The sequence below is a fragment of the Girardinichthys multiradiatus genome, chromosome 8, assembly GCF_021462225.1.
Source record: "Girardinichthys multiradiatus isolate DD_20200921_A chromosome 8, DD_fGirMul_XY1, whole genome shotgun sequence".
Classification (NCBI taxonomy): Eukaryota; Metazoa; Chordata; class Actinopteri; order Cyprinodontiformes; family Goodeidae; genus Girardinichthys; species Girardinichthys multiradiatus.
This window is the reverse complement of record NC_061801.1, coordinates 10125627-10144063: the sequence shown is the minus strand read 5'-3', so window position 1 is coordinate 10144063 and position 18437 is coordinate 10125627. Positions and strand designations below refer to the sequence as shown.

General features: G+C 41.6%; 2 protein-coding genes across 4 annotated transcripts in view; one reads left to right on the top strand and one right to left on the bottom strand.

Moving 5' to 3' along the window:
• LOC124872273 (ceramide transfer protein-like) overlaps positions 1-7618 on the top strand; it is a 28196-nt gene extending 20578 nt beyond the window's left edge. For all 3 annotated transcript variants that reach the window (XM_047372055.1, XM_047372054.1, XM_047372056.1), the window contains 12 exons: positions 1167-1247; positions 2878-3035; positions 3142-3234; positions 3318-3404; positions 3534-3626; positions 4201-4296; positions 4426-4558; positions 4637-4707; positions 4823-4951; positions 5036-5165; positions 5724-5860; positions 5959-7618. In XM_047372055.1, the coding sequence (XP_047228011.1) occupies positions 1167-1247; positions 2878-3035; positions 3142-3234; positions 3318-3404; positions 3534-3626; positions 4201-4296; positions 4426-4558; positions 4637-4707; positions 4823-4951; positions 5036-5165; positions 5724-5851 (1199 nt within the window). In that variant the 3' untranslated portion in view covers positions 5852-5860; positions 5959-7618. The remainder of the gene's footprint in view (positions 1-1166; positions 1248-2877; positions 3036-3141; positions 3235-3317; positions 3405-3533; positions 3627-4200; positions 4297-4425; positions 4559-4636; positions 4708-4822; positions 4952-5035; positions 5166-5723; positions 5861-5958) is intronic.
• A 606-nt stretch (positions 7619-8224) lies between these two features.
• Positions 8225-18308, bottom strand: LOC124872271 (3-hydroxy-3-methylglutaryl-coenzyme A reductase-like). Its single transcript, XM_047372053.1, has 20 exons — positions 18151-18308; positions 17641-17844; positions 17445-17556; positions 17222-17309; positions 16179-16263; positions 15993-16098; positions 15786-15892; positions 15573-15692; positions 15292-15425; positions 14879-15159; positions 12812-12957; positions 12528-12722; positions 12186-12344; positions 11955-12112; positions 11496-11601; positions 10463-10633; positions 10192-10332; positions 9428-9586; positions 9112-9260; positions 8225-9031 (listed from the first exon to the last, which is right to left on the bottom strand). Exons 2-20 carry the CDS (start codon positions 17800-17802, stop codon positions 8974-8976), a joined length of 2637 nt encoding a protein of 878 aa, XP_047228009.1. The 5' UTR covers positions 17803-17844; positions 18151-18308; the 3' UTR covers positions 8225-8973.
• Positions 18309-18437: the final 129 nt, after the last annotated feature.

Below are 18437 nucleotides of genomic sequence, written 5' to 3'. Positions count from 1 at the left end.
ATGAACTCTGGTACGGTTCGCTTCTGTTGTTAATACAAACCAGCCTCAATCTGACTCAGCTACAGAAAACGTACGTCTCTTTGGACTTAACAAGCCACCTTACAGGGGAACATTATACTGAAATCTTACCTGAACCGCACTCTGTATCTTAGCAACACTGTTCCCTGCGTGTTTTAGCGCGGTGCAGGTCACAGCATCTGCTTCGACTTGCAGCACGCGTCCCCCGACGGGGTTGAATGAGCTGCTCTTGACCCTCACAATAATATCGCAGCTGTAATACAAATATGCAGAACAGAGGGGCTGCATGCAGGACTTTTCCTGTGATTTTCCTCCATTTCATGTCTGTGCTCTGCTCCGCCCCCGTCATTTTTTGTCCAATGGGAGCAATAATCGTCACCTGCCTGGCTTTGTTCACAAGTTATCGTTCACTTGCAAAAAGTACAATGGGAAAGCGGACCGCACCAAACAAAAGAAATACAGTCTGCTTTTGGTTCAGACCAAACAAGGGGACCACCAAAGAACTTTCCTGGTGTAAATACACCCTGACTGCTGACCAGTAAATTACTCAATAATCTAAGTATTTGTTAGCTAGACTTTAATTAGGCAACTACTGTTTACATGGAAAAGTGTGTGGAGAGAACAGATTGGCACAAGTTGGTTTGAAATAAACCAAGAGGTCCAGGTTAAAAGTTCTCGTTACTTCACAGTGAAACAATGTTAAAATTGTAAAGGTAAATTTTATTTACAAGAAACAAACATGCAGGAAATCTTAAGGAATGTGTTTTGTGACAGCAGTGATTCTGTAAGCCCCCTCACTGTTTCTCCATCTTGGCTGGCTCAACGTTTGTTCATGGCAGTCTCCACTTGGTCGACCACAATGAATGAAACCCTGCTTTTGTTCTCCTGGCCTCCCTCCCTGTCTTCCTCTTCAACTCTCTCTGCATTCAGAGGATGAAACCAGACTATTGTCATGTTGTCCAGGGCAGCAGAGATCTGTCAGCCTGCTGATCTATGTGCTGTAATGTAGGTTGTGACTTGGGGGCACTAGGCGTGACCCTGTCTAGAAACCCTGACCTAAAGGAGACTCTTACAAGAAAAGACTTCCGTGTGGCAATTACCTGTCTGGTGATCGTACCTCCCCACTGAATCCTTCTTTCTCGTTTCAGTTGTGGAGGACGATGAAGACGACTTTCCTAACACCCGCACAGATGGAGAGTTTCTACACAATAATGGTAGCAAAGAAAAATGTGAGTAATTCCCACTTCTTCTTTAAGTGACTGTTTTATGTGGTGGTTATGTTTTAAGTACGACAGAAAAAAACACAAATCAGTTAAAAATGATTGTATTTTTAATATGTAAAGGAATAGTTTAATTTAATAGGGATGTTTGAAGCCCCCTACAGCTTACCTGCTGCCGACTGCAGTCATAGCAACCTCTGTTTGGAGAATCAGAGGACTACTCACGGAGGGGTCAAGCTCAGCTACTCACAACATAGGCAAAACAAATGCAGTAAATTTACTCAAGCCTCAAATTCAAGCAAATTCTGTTTAAACATTTTCCAGCTTGTTGTTTACTTTGTCGCTACTTTCTCAATTGAATATCTGTTACTATGCATCATTGTGTACATATTTCCTGGTCAGTGTGGCTTGCAGTTCTGCTGATTTAATCTCAAAACGACGACTCATCAGGGTTGTTGGAAAATGTTGGCATCTAACATGCGACTGTAACAGAGTGCTTTATTAACTGCTAGAAGAAAGGACAAAAATGTTGGGGTTTTTTTCCCCCTCTTTTCAACAATGAAGGCAATCTGTAAGCCAATGAGTCTAAGAAAACCCCCCTCAGAGTTCACTGGCCAGCCTCTGTGTAGCCACCTCAGTAGATGTTCTTTAGCTGGAAAATTAGTGGCAAAGTCAGCAATTCTAATAGTGATAAAACTTTTTAAGTTTAAGTTTTAGATGTGGAAAAATGTTTTTCGAGGACCTGTTAGCATGGTGTCTCCTTTAGATTTCCTCATTCCTCCTTAAATAGGGAGTTTGATATTTTGGGAGTAATGGTCTCTTGAAAGATTAAAATCTTAGCTGTAGTTCTTGGAATCTTCATTTAGTATAAATCCAGATTATTGGGTCCTGGAGCCTGAAGCGAGCAGCTAGCTAAATTAGAGGCAACACCAAAGTAGACTTCTACCATTCTAAAACAGCTGCAGCCTCAAAAATGTCCTAACTGTTTGTGTAAATATTACTTGACATACATTTAACCATCATCATGTTTCCTTTTGTCAGTTATTTACTAAAAATATAGTGACCACATACACAGCAGCGGAGGTTGGAGGCTGTGTGCCACAAATAATCTTCCTGTGTGAAACACATACTAGGAATAGAACATCTCAACAAATTCTGGTCGGAGTACCTGTCTGTTTAAAAAAAAAAAAAAAGGAAACAATGAAAAATCAATAAAATAGCGTTTAATTAAGCCGTTAACTTTTTATATAACTTATATCAGACAATCTGACCGAAAATGCTTTACATGATCGTGTTTCACACAGGGAGACGGTAGAACTCTGCTCTTCGGTCTCGGCACCTCTCTTTAGCTTTTGCCTCTGGGGGTCAAATGTTTTGAATATTTACTAAAGTATTTATGTAGTACCATTACACCAAGGAAGCCATTTATTGCAGGTAACACATGACCTGTTTATGACCTTTCAACAGAATATTATTTAAAAACTCCTGCATGGTTTAAAATTGTTCTAATTGCTGCTGATTGCAGGAAAGGATTGTTTGAGGTACTTATGTCAAAAATCAACCACACGTAATGTTTATACTACAGATTTTGTTTTCGTCGACCGTGACGCTTACTGTTATTTCTCTGCTCTTTGTTCAGTGTTCCAGTTCTTGAATCCAAAAGGAATCAATGGAATAGACTTTAAAGGAGAGGCCATCACATTCAAGGCCACCACAGCTGGGATCTTGGCCACTCTGTCTCACTGTATTGACCTGATGGTAAAAAGAGAGGAAAGCTGGCAGAAGAGACTGGACAAGGTCTGTAGTATCCAGATGGCTGTAAAGTCTAAAAGCCCACATTTGATTAAATGGCTTTCCAGGCTCCTTTTACTGCAGCTGTAGAGTAATTTCTGTGTATGTGTAGGAAATGGAAAAGAGACGAAGAATAGAGGAAAGCTACAAATCAGCCCTTAATGACTTGAAGAAAAAGTCTCATTTTGGAGGTCCAGATTATGAGGTACAATTCTTGTAATATTTCTCTATTATGCAGTAGACATGATTGATCGTGTATGAGTTAATACTTACTTGTCTCCGTTGTAGGAAGGTCCCAACAGTCTAATCAACGAGGATGAATTCTTTGATGCGGTGGAAGCTGCTCTCGACAGACAGGATAAAATCGAAGAACAGGTCAGACAAAACAAAACAAAAAAAACAGCGATGCTACATTTTCTTTTATCTCTTGGGCTGTAATTAAAGTCTTCTGTTCATGTTTGTATCATGATTACAACTGAAGTTCCCATGCTTGTTTGGGTGTAGTCTCAGGCAGAGAAGACGAGGATAGAGCGATCCAGCCCTCCTCCCCCTGGAGACATCTACTCCACCGCTGGCACACACAGATTCTCTGTTAAGGTTGTAGGATTCTTCTCTTCTTGTAACCTTACAAACTACTTTAATCACTTACCATGCCTCTCCTCTATTTCTCCTCCCGTTTCCCACATTTTCTCAATCAGTTCCCATCTTCTACGTTGCATTATTTTTGATTTGACACACAAGGAACCACTTGCCAAGTCTTAGTTGGTCATTCTCCTGTGTTTCACCTATTTAGACTAAATACCATGTTTTCATGATGCAAGGTCTTTAAAAGAAAAATATGAAAACGGAAATCTGATAACCGCACCTCATCGCCACTGTGAAAAGTGGTAGTGGCGGCGTTATGCTGTGGGGAGACTTTTCTCCTACAGAGAGAGGGAAGATGGTTCAACTGAGAATCTGTGACGAAACCTAAATATTGCTGTTCAGTCTCCTTGCCAAAAAAGGGGGTCTGCTCTCATGTTTCAATGAGTATCGGTTGTTGTTTCTGTTGTTTAGCACATGTTGACTCCCCCATCCCAAAACGCCCACCCACCCCCATTGTGGTACCTGCAACTCTGGTTACTTCATGAGTAATTAATTCTCTCTTCCTGTCACTTGCCTTGTGTTGTAGGTGGAGGAGATGGTGCAGAATCACATGACCTACTCGCTGCAGGATGTTGGTGGAGATGCCAATTGGCAGCTGGTTGTAGAAGAGGGGGAGATGAAGGTAAACCCACATCGGAAACTGTAATGTTATTTCAGAAAACCTAATCTTTGTGATTTTCTTCAGGCCTTGATCACAGTGGAATAGAAGAATTAAAACAGTTTCCCCTACTGTCGTGCAATGTGTAAACAGGTTTATAGGAGAGAGGTGGAGGAAAATGGGATTGTATTGGACCCTTTGAAGGCCACCCACTCAGTGAAGGGGGTCACGGGTCATGAAGTCTGCCACTACTTTTGGGACACGGTGTACCGCAACGACTGGGAAAGTAGGTTTTGTGAACTCTAATGTTCAGGCAATCGGCTCCTGAAATGGTATGAAAAACATTATTTTCTTCTTTTTTCAGCTACTATTGAAAACTTCAATGTTGTGGAGAGACTTTCAGACAACGCAGCAATAATCTACCAAGCACACAAAGTAAGAGCCAGAGGCTAAAATTCTGACTGTAGTGAACTGCAGGTCCCAAACTGAACAGCCATGGTCGCCACTGCTGTTGTATATCTGAAGCATCATGAAGTGATCTGTGTTGCAGCGGGTGTGGCCTGCATCTCAGAGGGATGTGCTGTACCTTTCTGCCATGAGGAAGATTTTGGCCAACAATGAGAACGACCCCGACACCTGGCTGGTCTGTAACTTCTCTGTGGATCACGATGACGCTCAGGTGAGAACTCGAATCATCTCTTGAGTTTCAGACGTCAAACCACCGACTTCTTCCCGTAACCTTCTGGTTTCTTCCTTTGCACAGCCAAGCAGCAGATGTGTTCGTGCCAAGATCAACATCGCCATGATCTGTCAGACCCTGGTCAGTCCACCAGAGGGAGACAAAGAGATCAGCAGGGACAACATCTTGTGTAAAATCACCTACGTTGCCAATGGTGTGTGTTCGCAGTCTGTCATCTGCAGCTCTGGCTATGGTCGATTTTTTATAAAAAAAGGGGTGTAGATTAGTTGCTTTCTGTATAAATCTATGGCCAGTGCCACATTGCAGTGAAAAAAAACAAAAAATGGTTACTGTAATGTGTCAGTTCAAATTGTATGTGGCAACTCATGTCTTAAACATGTAAAGTTACAATTTTTAATTAAACTTAACAGAAACTATATTAGCTTTAAAGAAAATAACAACATATTAACTGTAATTATCCCATGATCCCATGCTGCCACTGGTCAAGAACTTATTCATTAACCCCAGTGAACTCCACTAACTAATCTATAATGTAAATGATTGGTTTCTATGCTTAGAAATAAGATCTATTCCAGTTTTTTGGTTTGTGAATCTTACATGTAATCGTTTATTAGTGTATATTGACACCTTTATCTATTTATTTATTGTAATTAAGGCCCAACCCATGAAGGGGACGTTTTTTGTTCCTCTTAAAATCCTTCTGATCATTTTGAGCTTGTCATATGATATTAGCTGTTTTGTCCGTGTGCAGTGAATCCAGGGGGCTGGGCTCCTGCTTCCGTGCTCAGGGCCATCGCTAAGAGGGAGTACCCCAAGTTCCTGAAGCGCTTCACCTCCTATGTGCAAGAAAAAACTGCTAGCAAGCCCATTTTATTCTGAGACTCTCAGGTAAGACAGGTTTTTTTTTTCCTCTGTCAGAAATGTTTTTTATTTTATTTCTTAATAATGTTGCAGAATAAAGACATCAACGTTCTCCATCTTTTTAGGATTGACACATAAGGCCAGAACTGCACCAGAAGGTTTTGAGGGGCACTCTCATCTGCAAAACAACATCCCTCCAATAAAACAGATTCTTTTTTCGTTTTTCTGCCCGCTTGTTGCTAAAAAAGTAGGCGGTGTTCATGTAAAACCAAGTCACACATGGTTAGATGTTAAAAAGAGCAGTAAAATACCCAAATATCAGCATTTACGTTCCAGAAGGGCATCTTTCATGTTTTTGGGAGGTTTGGGTTACTTCTCCACATCGTTCTACACCTCAGAAGAACACCACCAGTCCCTGAGAGCTTTAAAAAGGATGTTCATGGAAAAGAATATTTTCAAGTGGACTAAAAAATACATAATTATTGAAACATGAAATCATTATATGTCAACATATATTACCCTCCATCAGGGGTTAAAGGGGTAAGGGTCTCTGCAGCCGCTACCTTTACAGGTTTTTCCTCCATTTTTTTAGGACAGATATATTTAAATGAATGGACAGTCTGAAAGAAGTTTGTAAAAAAAATAATTACAGAAAATTTGAGCTTTTAGACCGAAATAAGTAACTATTTTTGTGTGGATAGTTTCATATTTTTCCGTTGAGCTTTCTTCAAGGCTGCCCTCCCTTTGCAGTAAAGCAACTGAAATGATTTGAGATGATTTCCATCTCCTGCGTGTAACCTCCAGAGGGCTGTCCGTTACACACAAGCCCTATGATAGAAGCTTCAGTTTCTCTGATGAAACCACCAGCATGCCGGTGCTTGAAGGAGGAACGAGATTATCAAGATGTCTGTACATTTACGTGTGAATACTGTTTCGTTCTGCTTTTGCTCTTCATGGCACTGCCTGTACTTTGAATGTTGCATTAATTGGAAATAGTTTTCATGAAGATTTCTGCTGACGGTTTGCAAAGCTTTGACTTGAGCTCAGATGCCTTAGTGTTAAAGGGACATGTAGATTCAGGTGAGGTAAATGTTGCTGTTAGCGAAGTGCCTCTTGGCTTCGTCTCGTCATCCAACTGTAATTTGGTCGTGTTTTTACTGAACAAATGAGCCCACTGAGGTTTTTTTATTTTTCACAGATTGATGCATATTCCAAGTTCTAGCGTTAAGGTGTCTGTGTCACAGTATTTCTGGGATTTGTTACACGAAGGTCTGACACCTGCAGTACCAAAACCGTTTGAATAGTTTTGAAAACGTTGTTCTGCAGTTTTTCTCCCAGTAGCAACCTTCTTCATATGGAAGAATATCGATCTCTGTAACATGAAGGCAGAGTTATAGATCATTTTCAAATTACAGACTCTAACCACCACCTTTCTTAAGTTTCTTTGTAATGCATTAGTTCCGTTTCCTTTTCATTGGTTCTGCTACCTTCTCAAAGGTTTTTAGAGCTTCATCGGCCGTTTATTCTTCAGCTTTTGAATTCAGACGTTCCTGCTGAAAAACACGATTGAGAATTCTCTTGGCCTTGCTGCTCATTAAAAAATGCCAGGCTTAGGCTCCTTTGTCTAAAAGCAAACATGTCTTTGTATAATTTTAGTTTTCTGTGTTTTGTTCAAACTGGATGTACCTGTTCATACTAACGCTTTGGGATCGACCTGTAAATGTACCGTGATGTGGCATCTCTTCTGCCCTGTTTTGAAAGTGAAATAAAATAGCTTATCCTCTAGTTTTTCTGAACTGTCTCATTTATTTAGTTTTGCAATATCATGAACCACATTAATCACTGTTTTTGGTAGAAATTCCCTAGTATGGTGTAGTGGGGTAATAGAAAAACCAACAGTCATGACATGCAGGTAATAAGCATGTCTCTGGGCCTTGATCCGACTCAACTTGTGAGGTGACGTAAAAAAACGCTGTTTCTGAGGCAAAACCAAGAAATGCAGAAATTGTGGAATGTCAGATCATCCTGGGCTGGAATGTGAAGCAGTTCCCAGACAGTGATTATATAAGTAAATATTAGTTTGATTCACAGGAATGATTAAGATAAATGAGTTTGTAAAGAAAAAAGCTAACTTTTTTCATTTTTTGTAAAGTGATTAAAAGATTAATACATTTTTCTTCATGATTCAGAATATAGTGAGCAGCGTTCTCAGTTTTGTTTTCCTGCATTCTGCAGAATTTAAAATAAATTTGGAAACCTTTTCTTCCCGTTTTTAAATTGGAATATAATGTGCAGGTTTCTCAGAGCACACGGAAATAAAAGCTGTTGCAAAAACTTTCCAAAACACTTTTTTAAAGAAACTGAATGTTATGAAAAGATGATGTCAACAAGTACAAAGGTAGTGTTTACTTGTTAAATAAGATTACAAGTGGAAGACATTTCTTTGAATTGGATATTCTATGTAAAGCATGGCAAAGCTCCACTTGTAATACATAAGGCCACTTCTGAGGATGACGATACAAGAATCTGTACGATCTATAATCATGGAGTCATTACAGCCGTTCTTTAACATTCACCACCTCAGGAATTAATACTTTCACTTGAAAACGCTTCAAGTAAATAAATACTGCTTTAAGTCTTTCTTGTCTCCAGACAGAGACACACCAGTAACAACTAGTTAGTGGATCGGAATGAGAACCGAACGCCCCTCCACAGTATACACGGTATACAGCAGCACGTTTCAGTCAGGGAGGATGGCCCAAAGGGAGAGCTTAAAACACTGACAGTAAAACAAACGTTAGATCACACATCAGCAGCAGTCTCCAACAAGCTTTAGGCAAATGCAAAGACTGATTTGAATAACAACCTTGCGGCTTTTTACTCCGAAGCTATTCTCTGTACGGAGAAGCCATTTGGCATTCGCTGAAGAGGCGCCAGAATCGTTTTCAGTGAATTTCATCAGTTCAAACACATCTCAGTGATTCAGTTAGTTGATTGATCAGGATAAAAATGGCACATTCAAATAAATGGCACACATTTCTAACGGTAACATCTCTCCCTGTCAGCTGGGCAGGGTCAGGAGCAACCTAACACAGTTTGATGAACTCCATCAGAACCGCGGCAGGACGAAGGATCAACGTTTAGGGAACAGTTGTCTTAGACTTCGCCAAAGCCAACTCCGGTAGGTTGGTTTTAGATCTAGGAGGGAGAGAGAATGTCAGAAATGGACAAAAAAGGATGGCAGCATTAACATGCGACTTAAAGGAAAAACGACCGACCTGTTGTGAGTCATGTGGCTTTTGACGAGGTGTCCTGCAGCCAGAGCTGCCATCAGGGAAAGCTCTCCCGCCAGGACGGTGGCACAAACCACACGGGCCAGCTGCCGAGCATTCTCGCCTGGCTGGTTGGGGCTTGTAACACCAAGCATCTGTGGAGGAAGAAGGACAAAGAGATTTCTATATGAAGTCACCGCAAGAGGAATAAAATACATTTGATTTGGAAAGCTGCTGCACCAAGCTGCACGTGTGAACTCGCACTTGCTTGTGGTTTTAAAACAGAGGTAAAAGTCATTAAATGAAGTAACACTGGTGATACCTGCAGACAGACCTGCTGTGGCGGCAGGTTGGTGCCTCCTCCCACAGTTCCTAACTCTATAGAGGGCATTGTGCAGCTGATGTACAGGTCCTCTCCATCTGGACCAGCAGCCTCCATCTGAGTGATGCAGCTGGAGCTCCCCACAGTCTGAGCCGGGTCCTAAAGCACAGCATTAGCATCAGTAGGTAACTGTCACGATCAAACCGAAGTCCAAGGATTTAGAGTTCAGAACCACTATTCAAACAGGTTATATGGCTCAGTGTGCTTCTTACATTGTGCCCCTACATGTCTCTTTCTGACTCCTATGTCCTTCTCAGCTCAAGTTCTAAAGCACAGATACTAAAGTTCCCTATGAAAGTATAACTGGTTTATAGAGCAATCCATTTAATATGGAAAACACAAAAACTCAGACACCGCAAGAAAGGAAGGGAGAGGACAGAGACAGACTGAGAGAGAGAGAAGGAAAAGGAGAGAAAAGGAAAGAGAAAAAGGAAGAGATAACAAGAGATCAAGAACATCACTCCAGCCTCCATAAAGATTACCTGATACATTTTAGCTTCTTGCAAAAAAGTTACCTTTGTCTACCTTTATCTATGGTGTCTTATCAAAGAATGTGATGTTGCAACATTCCACCTTCAAAAAGAGTTACACCAACAACCTGTGGTATTTTATCATTTGCACTTGTGTGAATCAGCAGGAAACGTTTTACTAATCTGTAGAACAACCGTAGAAGTCAAGGCTGAACATGCTAAGGGCCAGCTCACCTGTCCACAGGCTATGTAGATGGCTGCTACGATGTTTGCAGAGTGAGCATTGAAGCCGCCAACACTGCCGGCCATGGCTGAGCCCACTAAGTTCTTGCTGATGTTCAGATCCACCAGAGCAGCTGTGCTGCTCTTCAGCACCTACAACACATTCAAAGCAGCTCTTACAAAAACATCTGTCATTTTTTCTAAGCTTTCAACAATACTGTGGATGATCTGTGCTTTGATTCCTGCTTGGTCTAATAGAAACGTCTATTACTGCATTCTTTACCTCCTTGACCACCTGGCCAGGGATAGTGGCTTCACACACAGCAGACTTGCCCCGGCCCAAGATCCAGTTAATAGCAGCAGGCTTCTTGTCAGTGCAGTAGTTGCCGCTGACGGACAGAACCTCCATGTCTGGAAAGTGCTGCTTCAGTCGACGCAGAGCTTGCTCAGTCCCCTGAAGAACAGAACACACACACACAGATACCTCTTCATCTATGGTACTGGACACACACCATACAGCGCATCGCAAAAGCATTTGCATCCCTGGAACGTTTCCCGCCACAATAGTTAATATATTTCATTTGGATTTTATATAAGACTGCACATGACCCTGAACATGCTAACCCAACTGTGAAGCATAGTGCTGGCAGCATCATGCTGTGGGGAGCAGGAAGCAGATCAGAGTTAATGTGAAGATGGACAAAGCCTTACTGGATGAAAGCTCGTTAGAGCAGACCTGGGAACAAACACTGACCACCAGTGGTCAACAGAAAACCTGTAACTAAACAATTAGAACAATACTGAAAAGTATATTTTAGTAATTAAATGGAAAAAATTTATAGATTCAAATTTTTGATTGTTGTTATCGGACTAAACATCCATTAAAACCATTAAAACTAGATTTGCACATTTTATTCTTCTGTTTTCTATCATTTACAGTAAAATCATAAAAAGTTATAGTTTGTCAGCATCAGGAGCCCTCAACCACAGCCTAAGTTACTCTCTGGGATAATAATTGCCCTGGGATGGAGGCTTACCACCCATTAGATGGAAAAGGACCCTCAACATTCAGCCAGAGCTGTGAACAAATGCCTTAGGTCAAAGCATGTTCATGTGCTAAAAGTGGCCTAGTCTAAACCCAAACCCAAGTTACACGCCACAGAACATTTCATTTCTCTCCACAATTAAGCCCTGCTTTGAGTTGGTCTATCACCTAAAATACATTAAAGGTAGTGTTGAAATAATTCAAGGGGTATGAATACTTTTACAAATGACTGTACCAGTGAATCTTACGAACACAAGAGATTTGGTTGTACCTTAGAGACCATGTTCATACCCATGGCGTCCCCTGTTTGAGACTGGAAGCGAATATAAAGGTTCCTTCCAGCCACACACACCAACAGTTTCTCCAGACGAGCAAACCTGCAAACAGCAAACATCCAGTTTTGATCTTCATGCCCTCAGATGAAAGAAACTTTTTACTCATACAACCCTGTCTTTATTTTTGCTGGTCCTGCCAGCAAATTATGGTGCTTTACTTGCACTGCCATAATTGCACAATGATCACCTGCACTGTTGTACCGCTCTCGCACCCAATACTGCTCTACATTTACTCTCACTCACTTAAAACTGTGCACATATATTTATATTATATTGTAGATATGTTTATACTGTTTAATTTGTACTGTATTGCACCGACTACGCCAAAACAAATTCCTTGTATGTCCAAAAACGTACTTGGCAATAAAGCTTTTCTGATTCTGATTCTGTCTAACCTGCTGGTCTCGTCGAAGGCTTCTTTGACCATGCTGAATCCGTCCGAGGTGTCGAGCCAGATTTTGACCTCTGCAGCCCGGCATGCAGAGGGCAGCCTCACCACAGGACCCCTGGTCATGCTGTCAGCCAGGATCTTGCTGTTGCAACCCCCACTCAGCTGAACAGGAAGAACACCACTATCAGCACACATCACAGCTACCAGGAACTTGTACGTCAGGGCTCTGACTTACAGAAATCGCCCTGCATCCTCTGTTTGTGCTGGCCACCAGGCAACCTTCCGTGGTCGCCATCGGGACGTGGAACTGCTGGTTGTCCAACAGCAGAGGGCCAGCCACTCCCACTGGCACTGGCATGTAGCCGATGACGTTCTCACAGCAAGCGCCCATCACCTACAGAGCAAGGACACGGAATGATACACAGAGCGGCAGCTGAGAACATGGAAACATTTTACATGCAGAAATATGAACACAGAAACTATCAGGAGGTAGATTAGATAATGAAGACGTGAGTTTGGAGGAAAGTTACTTTAAGTACAAGACGATCTCTAACAAATACACCAGTTTCCAAAATACCTTGGAATAGTCATAGCCTTTGTAAGGCAGACAAGCCAGTGCAGAGCTGACAGGCAGTTTGAGTGACAACATTTCTCTCCTAATGGCCACGCCCCTCTCTGGAGTGTCCAGGACCGCTTCCAGTTTGTAGTTCAGGATCTTACATGAGCTTACCAGACTCATCACCTCTGCATCCGTCAGCATCGCCGGACCTCTCTAGAAAACGCATCGCAGAAACTGTTTTCACATCAACACACAAACAGGTCAAAAACTATTTAAGTCGTCCACCTGACCTGGTAAATCACCTGAGGATCTGAGAGGATGGCCATACATTCCTCCAGCGAGCGCGGTTCTGATGCACAACTAGGAGGAGCACTGCATGTCTGACCAGAGGTCTCCCGGGAAAATGAACCACAGCCTTCGACTTCCAATGAAGCCGTTTTTCCCACTTCTACATCAGACCAATCAAAAGAGAGAAACAAGTCGCATGAGGGTTTATTTTAGCTTGTTTATGTTACTTAAGAAGTTGGGAAATGTTCTACATGTCTACTGATATTAAAAACAACTGTGCGCTTTGGCCTAAAAATTGCACATTTAGAACTGAACAAAATATTCTAGTGTCTCTTTAAACACTAACAGTGATCATCAAGCTTTTGGGATATATTTTGGGATATTCTAATGACATTCAAGTTTTAGTTAGAAAACAGTCTTGAAGAGGATCTGTGCCTATTCAAGGCCATGCCGGGTTTAATCTGACAGGAACCTCACAAACAAAACGATAATACTTGGCTATTTTCAAAACAATTCAAGCTTCAGATTAGCTCTTGTGGTTTATTGCAGAAATATTATCCCATTTTCATTTCTGAGAAATTAGCCTGGATTACTTGCATCCAGATTAGGACAGGTTGTATATTCTCAGTTCGCCGCAGACATCTCAGCACAAACTGCGGCGGTTGTCAGTTTTTCTAGCATTGTGTTGCAGGAACCAGTAATGGATCCAGATTTATAGCAGACCTGAAACAGACGGTCACGCTCCAGGAAACGTCTGTTAAATATTATTCATTTATAAGAAGTAAAGTGGAGTTATATGTCTAAGTAGTAATTATTTGTGATGTTTTTTATGGTGAGATTAACACAAAAATCCTAAATCTTCATAAATTAGATGCACTGCCTCTATGTGAACATAGAAAGTGAAAATCACTTTATTTTAGGTTTAAAAATAAAAGCTAACCCCATTTTAATGCAATCAGCAGTAAAACCAGGGGTGAAAGTGAGCCGGTACGGTCCGGTACTGCGTACCACTAAAAGATTCTGCACCGGTACCCAGTACCGGGAAGAGGGAAGAACGGCTGTCTGCTATGAAGCCGTCATCCAGAACCAGTTACGGCTGCAAAAATCCACGAGCACACAAAGAGGAACAGATCCGCTACCAATAGTCAGTCTAAAACACAATCTGTTTATAAATATAGCTTTTTTCCCTTCATTCCAAATTGTTTCTGAACTGTTCTGCTGGAGCCTCAATGCTCTTTCCTTCTCTCCCCTCGGAGCTCGAGGCTTTTATGAACGGCCAGCCTTTAAAACGAGCACCGCTACATTTAATGTCTGTCTGCTCGCTGCTAAATACCCCAGTTAAAAGCACAGGGAGAGAAACTAGTTGTGTTTCATGTTATTTTGCTGAATTACAACAACACAGTACAGCTCGAAACCACCGCTTATGACCAGAGATTTCACATACACTACACGAGAGCGCATGCGCGCTTACCTCCGAAACAGAGTGGTTGCCAAGGAGATAGCTGCGTTCGATTTAATGGACTGGGATATTTTACACAGGTGGTGCACAGACATAAAATACCGCCGCTTGCATAAGGACAGGACGAACAATAAATCACTTTCCATCTACAGGAAACAACCGAACTGTCAAGTTTTTCATTTAAAAGAAAAGACGGAAACTGAAGATGAAAAGTTATGAATTACAAAATGGTTTATCATTGTTTCATACATGGCAGTTCTTTAACAATTGAAATATATATATATATATATATATATATATTTTTTTTTTTTCTACATTGTCAAGTGATTCTAATTTCTGCATATACAAACAGTCTACAGTAAAGTAAAATATTTATACATTTTAATTAGTTTGAGTTTGGACTTTGCTGAGAGAGAGAGATCTCGAGGGGGCCACAGATGAGAGTAACAATTAACACACACACACACACATACATATATATATATATATATATATATATATACCCGCAGTATGTCCCCCACCCCCCCACCCCGCCCCTAAGTACCGGCAAGAATTTAAAACTACTTTCACCCCTGAGTAAAACACAATGCTAGAAAAAGAAACACCTCATAGTCTCACCCACCTTTAAAGGTAATATCAGCCTCAGGCAATGGTTTACCATCTGAGACCTCTGAGGAAGCAATACTGGTTGCCAAGACACCAGTTGAGCTTTTCTGGGATTTGGGAGCTGATTGGTCTCTCCTGCAGCAGTCCTCTGCTGCCTGGGGTTTCTGGCTCAGAGACATGCCGTTAATGGGACTCCTGAGAGACAGGGAGGACTCTGTGTCCGCTTGCTCAAAGAAGACGTACTTCACAGCGAGCAGCAGCGCCAGGCTGAGGGTTATCACGTGTTCCAGTTCCATACTGGTGGGAGGAGACAGACAATGCCAAGCATGAGTGGACATCACTGCATAAAATATGCCAAATGGACTGCAACACATGTTCAATAATGTATAAATTCATCACAAATACATATGTAGGTCATTCTGCTTTTACCTAGTGAGCTTCTGAGGCCACACGGTACCAGCTGATTCCAGTCTCTCTGCTATGGGTCCGTCTGCTGTGCGATTGTGACCTGAATGCTCAGCTGTTAGCCGAGTGTGGGCGTGAACCAAGGCCAAGCCAAGAGACTAAAAGATGGAAAGTGAAACAGACGACCCCATAGGACTGTAAGGATTTGCTTCATTGTTCAAACTTTAGGCAGCTGGGGATCTACAGGAATGATGCTTCACAGTCTGGAAAGGTTTTCTTGCTCCAAGACTGAAAACAGTTCTCACCATAATGATTTTAACTCTTTGGGTGACAGGGTTGGGCTTGTTATCCTCTTCCTCAGCCAGGACATGAGCCAAATGGCTCATCTGCCAGATGGGACGGCCTTCCTGACTTTCCCTTGATAGCTATTAAGAGGAGAAATGCACAGTTGCATAAATGACTTATTTTCATCATTAGACGGACCTTGTTTCTACAGGTTGCTTTTGGTACACGCTTACCTCCAGGACCAGAGAAACACACGCTGGGAAGAACGTCATGAAGACAAAGTAATTGGCCAGAACAGACATGCAGCCAAAACAGCACATGATCTCCAACTGAGGAACACCTGGAGAACAGTCAGAACAGGTCCTCTGTTAGGCACCACCAAAATGTGTAAACAAGTTTCAAAAACACATCAACTTTTGGGTAAAATAAACCATTCTTACCCGACATGGTGCCAACTCCTATAACCAGACACTCAACAAGTGCATCAAGCGTGAATGTGGGGCCCAGGATGGCCATGCCCTTAGATATGTTCTCCCTCACCTCCTCCTATGCAAAAATCATACGAGCAGATTTTTACAGCTGAATGCAGCTACAGTTTGGACACATTGACAGATGTAAAACACTACCTGAGAGTTTGAGCTGAGGGCAAATTTAGCCAAAGTGCAGGCTTTGGATAGGTCAATGAGCAGGAGAAAGAATGGCAGAGCTTCACTGCAGAAAAACGAGGAGCAAAGGTCAGTGTAGGAAAAATAGCACCGGGTAAGTCTCTGTTGTGATTCTCAACAATAATGATAAAAATAAACTGTAATTACTGATGCTCTGACTTTGATTCAAGTTTGTGTTTTGCAATGTCTCAGTGAATATAAAGAAATGAGCACTAATCTATATATTAATATCTCAAGTGCTTGAAGCCATCGTCATATCAAGACACTGGAGATGCACCAATCAGTCAGAAGTGAGGTCAGGTCACTCTACATGAAATGTAGAAAATTCTGATTAGAGTTAAAAATGAAACCTTCCTTATATCAGGACGCTCAGTAAAGCTCTTTCAGGATAGATTACTACATTGTAGCATATATCTAATATACAAAAACTACAAGTAAACACATTACCATCAGCCGTGCAAAACTATTCATACCTTTTACATTAAAAACCTAAAACTTCAATGTATTACATATTAGTTTTATGTGACAGACCAACACAAAGAAGCACATAATTATAAAGTAGAAGGAAAATGATGCATAGTTTTCTCTTTAGCAAAATGATGTGAATGGCCATAAAACTAACACTGCACATCCCCCTGAACACACCAGTGGTGTACGGCGGGGATGTTTTCTCTTAGCTAGGTCAGAGTTGATGGGAAGACAGGGCTACCCTGGAAGAAAACCTGTTGCAGGTTGCCAATACTTGAAACTGGGATGAAGATTTACCTTCGACAAGCCAAAACAGGCTGCAATGGAAGCTTAGCTTAAAGCATATCCATGGGTTGGAATGGTAAAGAGCTAAGCCCAGTTGAGAATATTTTGACCTTAAAATTGATGTGCACATATGGGCTCCATGCTGCTTTGTGTTAGTCTACCAACTAAAATCCCAATAGATTTAACTGTGGTTGTGACATGACAAAGTGTGAAAATGCTCAGGGGTTTGAGCACCTTTCTACAGCACTTACTTAAGACCTGTTAGCTCTTTCCCAAAGAAGTGGATAACCACTGTACTGAAAACAAAGCTGGAAAACACTGTAAACAATCCTGCGATTCCTGCAGAAACAAAACAAAAATTCATATTTCCAGTTTTATTTGGATGTTCATTCATTACCTGAAGCCTAAAGCTAGTCTAGTTTTTGAATTAGTCGCGTACATGATCACAGAATGTTAAGCTGACATCATACTGACCCAGGATATATTTGGATCCCAGCTGTAAGAGGTTCTTAAACTGGAAGTAGATATAAATAATGGCCATGCAGCGGGTGATGGTCAAAATAATTATATCACTACTGGGGACCTCCTGAAAGAAATCAGACACGTCTTCATGTTAGCGACAAGAAAACAACTTCCCATCTCCTAAATGCTGCATTCGCACCTGTCTCACCTCTTTCACCTTGGGACAATTATTCCAGCTGCACATCTGGCTGCTGGTCGACATGGTGTTCATGTTCATGAGGCAGACGGTGAAGGCCAGGGTCCCCACTATCACCTCCCAGGGGTGGGAGGCCACCAGCAGGCCGTGGAGCCGAAAAAGACGGGCCAGCATGATGCTCTGAGGGTCCCTGCTAACTGAAGCTCACTTCTTCATCTGTGACACGAAAATATCACACCCAAAGAACCAAATGTCTGTAGTTGGTTAGAATGTTTATAACTATTTTAAATAACCCTTTGCTTAAATGTACACCACCCTTTATTAACTCAAAGAAATAAATAGGAAACAAACAGTATCTACTCTACATTTGAGAGAGCTTCTGGCACCTATAGTTAGCATTAGCAACATTAGCTGTCAAACCCGGACACCCCAACACAGCCTCTTACCAGGGAACGCTTATTACTACAGCCTTACAACTTAAACTTAAACTTCCGGGTCGGCACCGTTTTAACCCCTACGTACCTCAAATGACGACTTTTATCGTGGACAGAGGATCCTTTCCATGTTTGTGACAGCTCTGCTACTAGACTGATGTAACAGAACACGAAACCAACATGGCGGCGCAGAAATCCTGACCTCACTCTGTCGTCACCGCGGGGACGTCATGGGGCGGCGCCTAAGGATGGCAAATACGTCATCTCTTTTTAGATTTTAGATTATTTCGTTTTATTTTATTTTTAAAACTGTTTTTTTTTTTTTTTTTTTTTTTGCAAATAGTGACAACATTTTCTTATGAAATATCCCATTTC

What these genes read in the sequence shown, in the direction of transcription:
- LOC124872271 (XM_047372053.1), bottom strand. Translation starts at nt 17,802, where the DNA reads ATGCTGGCCCGTCTTTTTCGGCTCCACGGCCTGCTGGTGGCCTCCCAC. An exon ending in GCCTTCGACGAGACCAGCAG is followed by an intron (nt 11,602 to 11,954) that starts GTTAGACAGAAT and finishes TGCTGTTTGCAG; the next exon opens with GTTTGCTCGTCTGGAGAAAC. An exon ending in GTATGAACATGGTCTCTAAG is followed by an intron (nt 10,634 to 11,495) that starts GTACAACCAAAT and finishes TCTGTTCTTCAG; the next exon opens with GGGACTGAGCAAGCTCTGCG.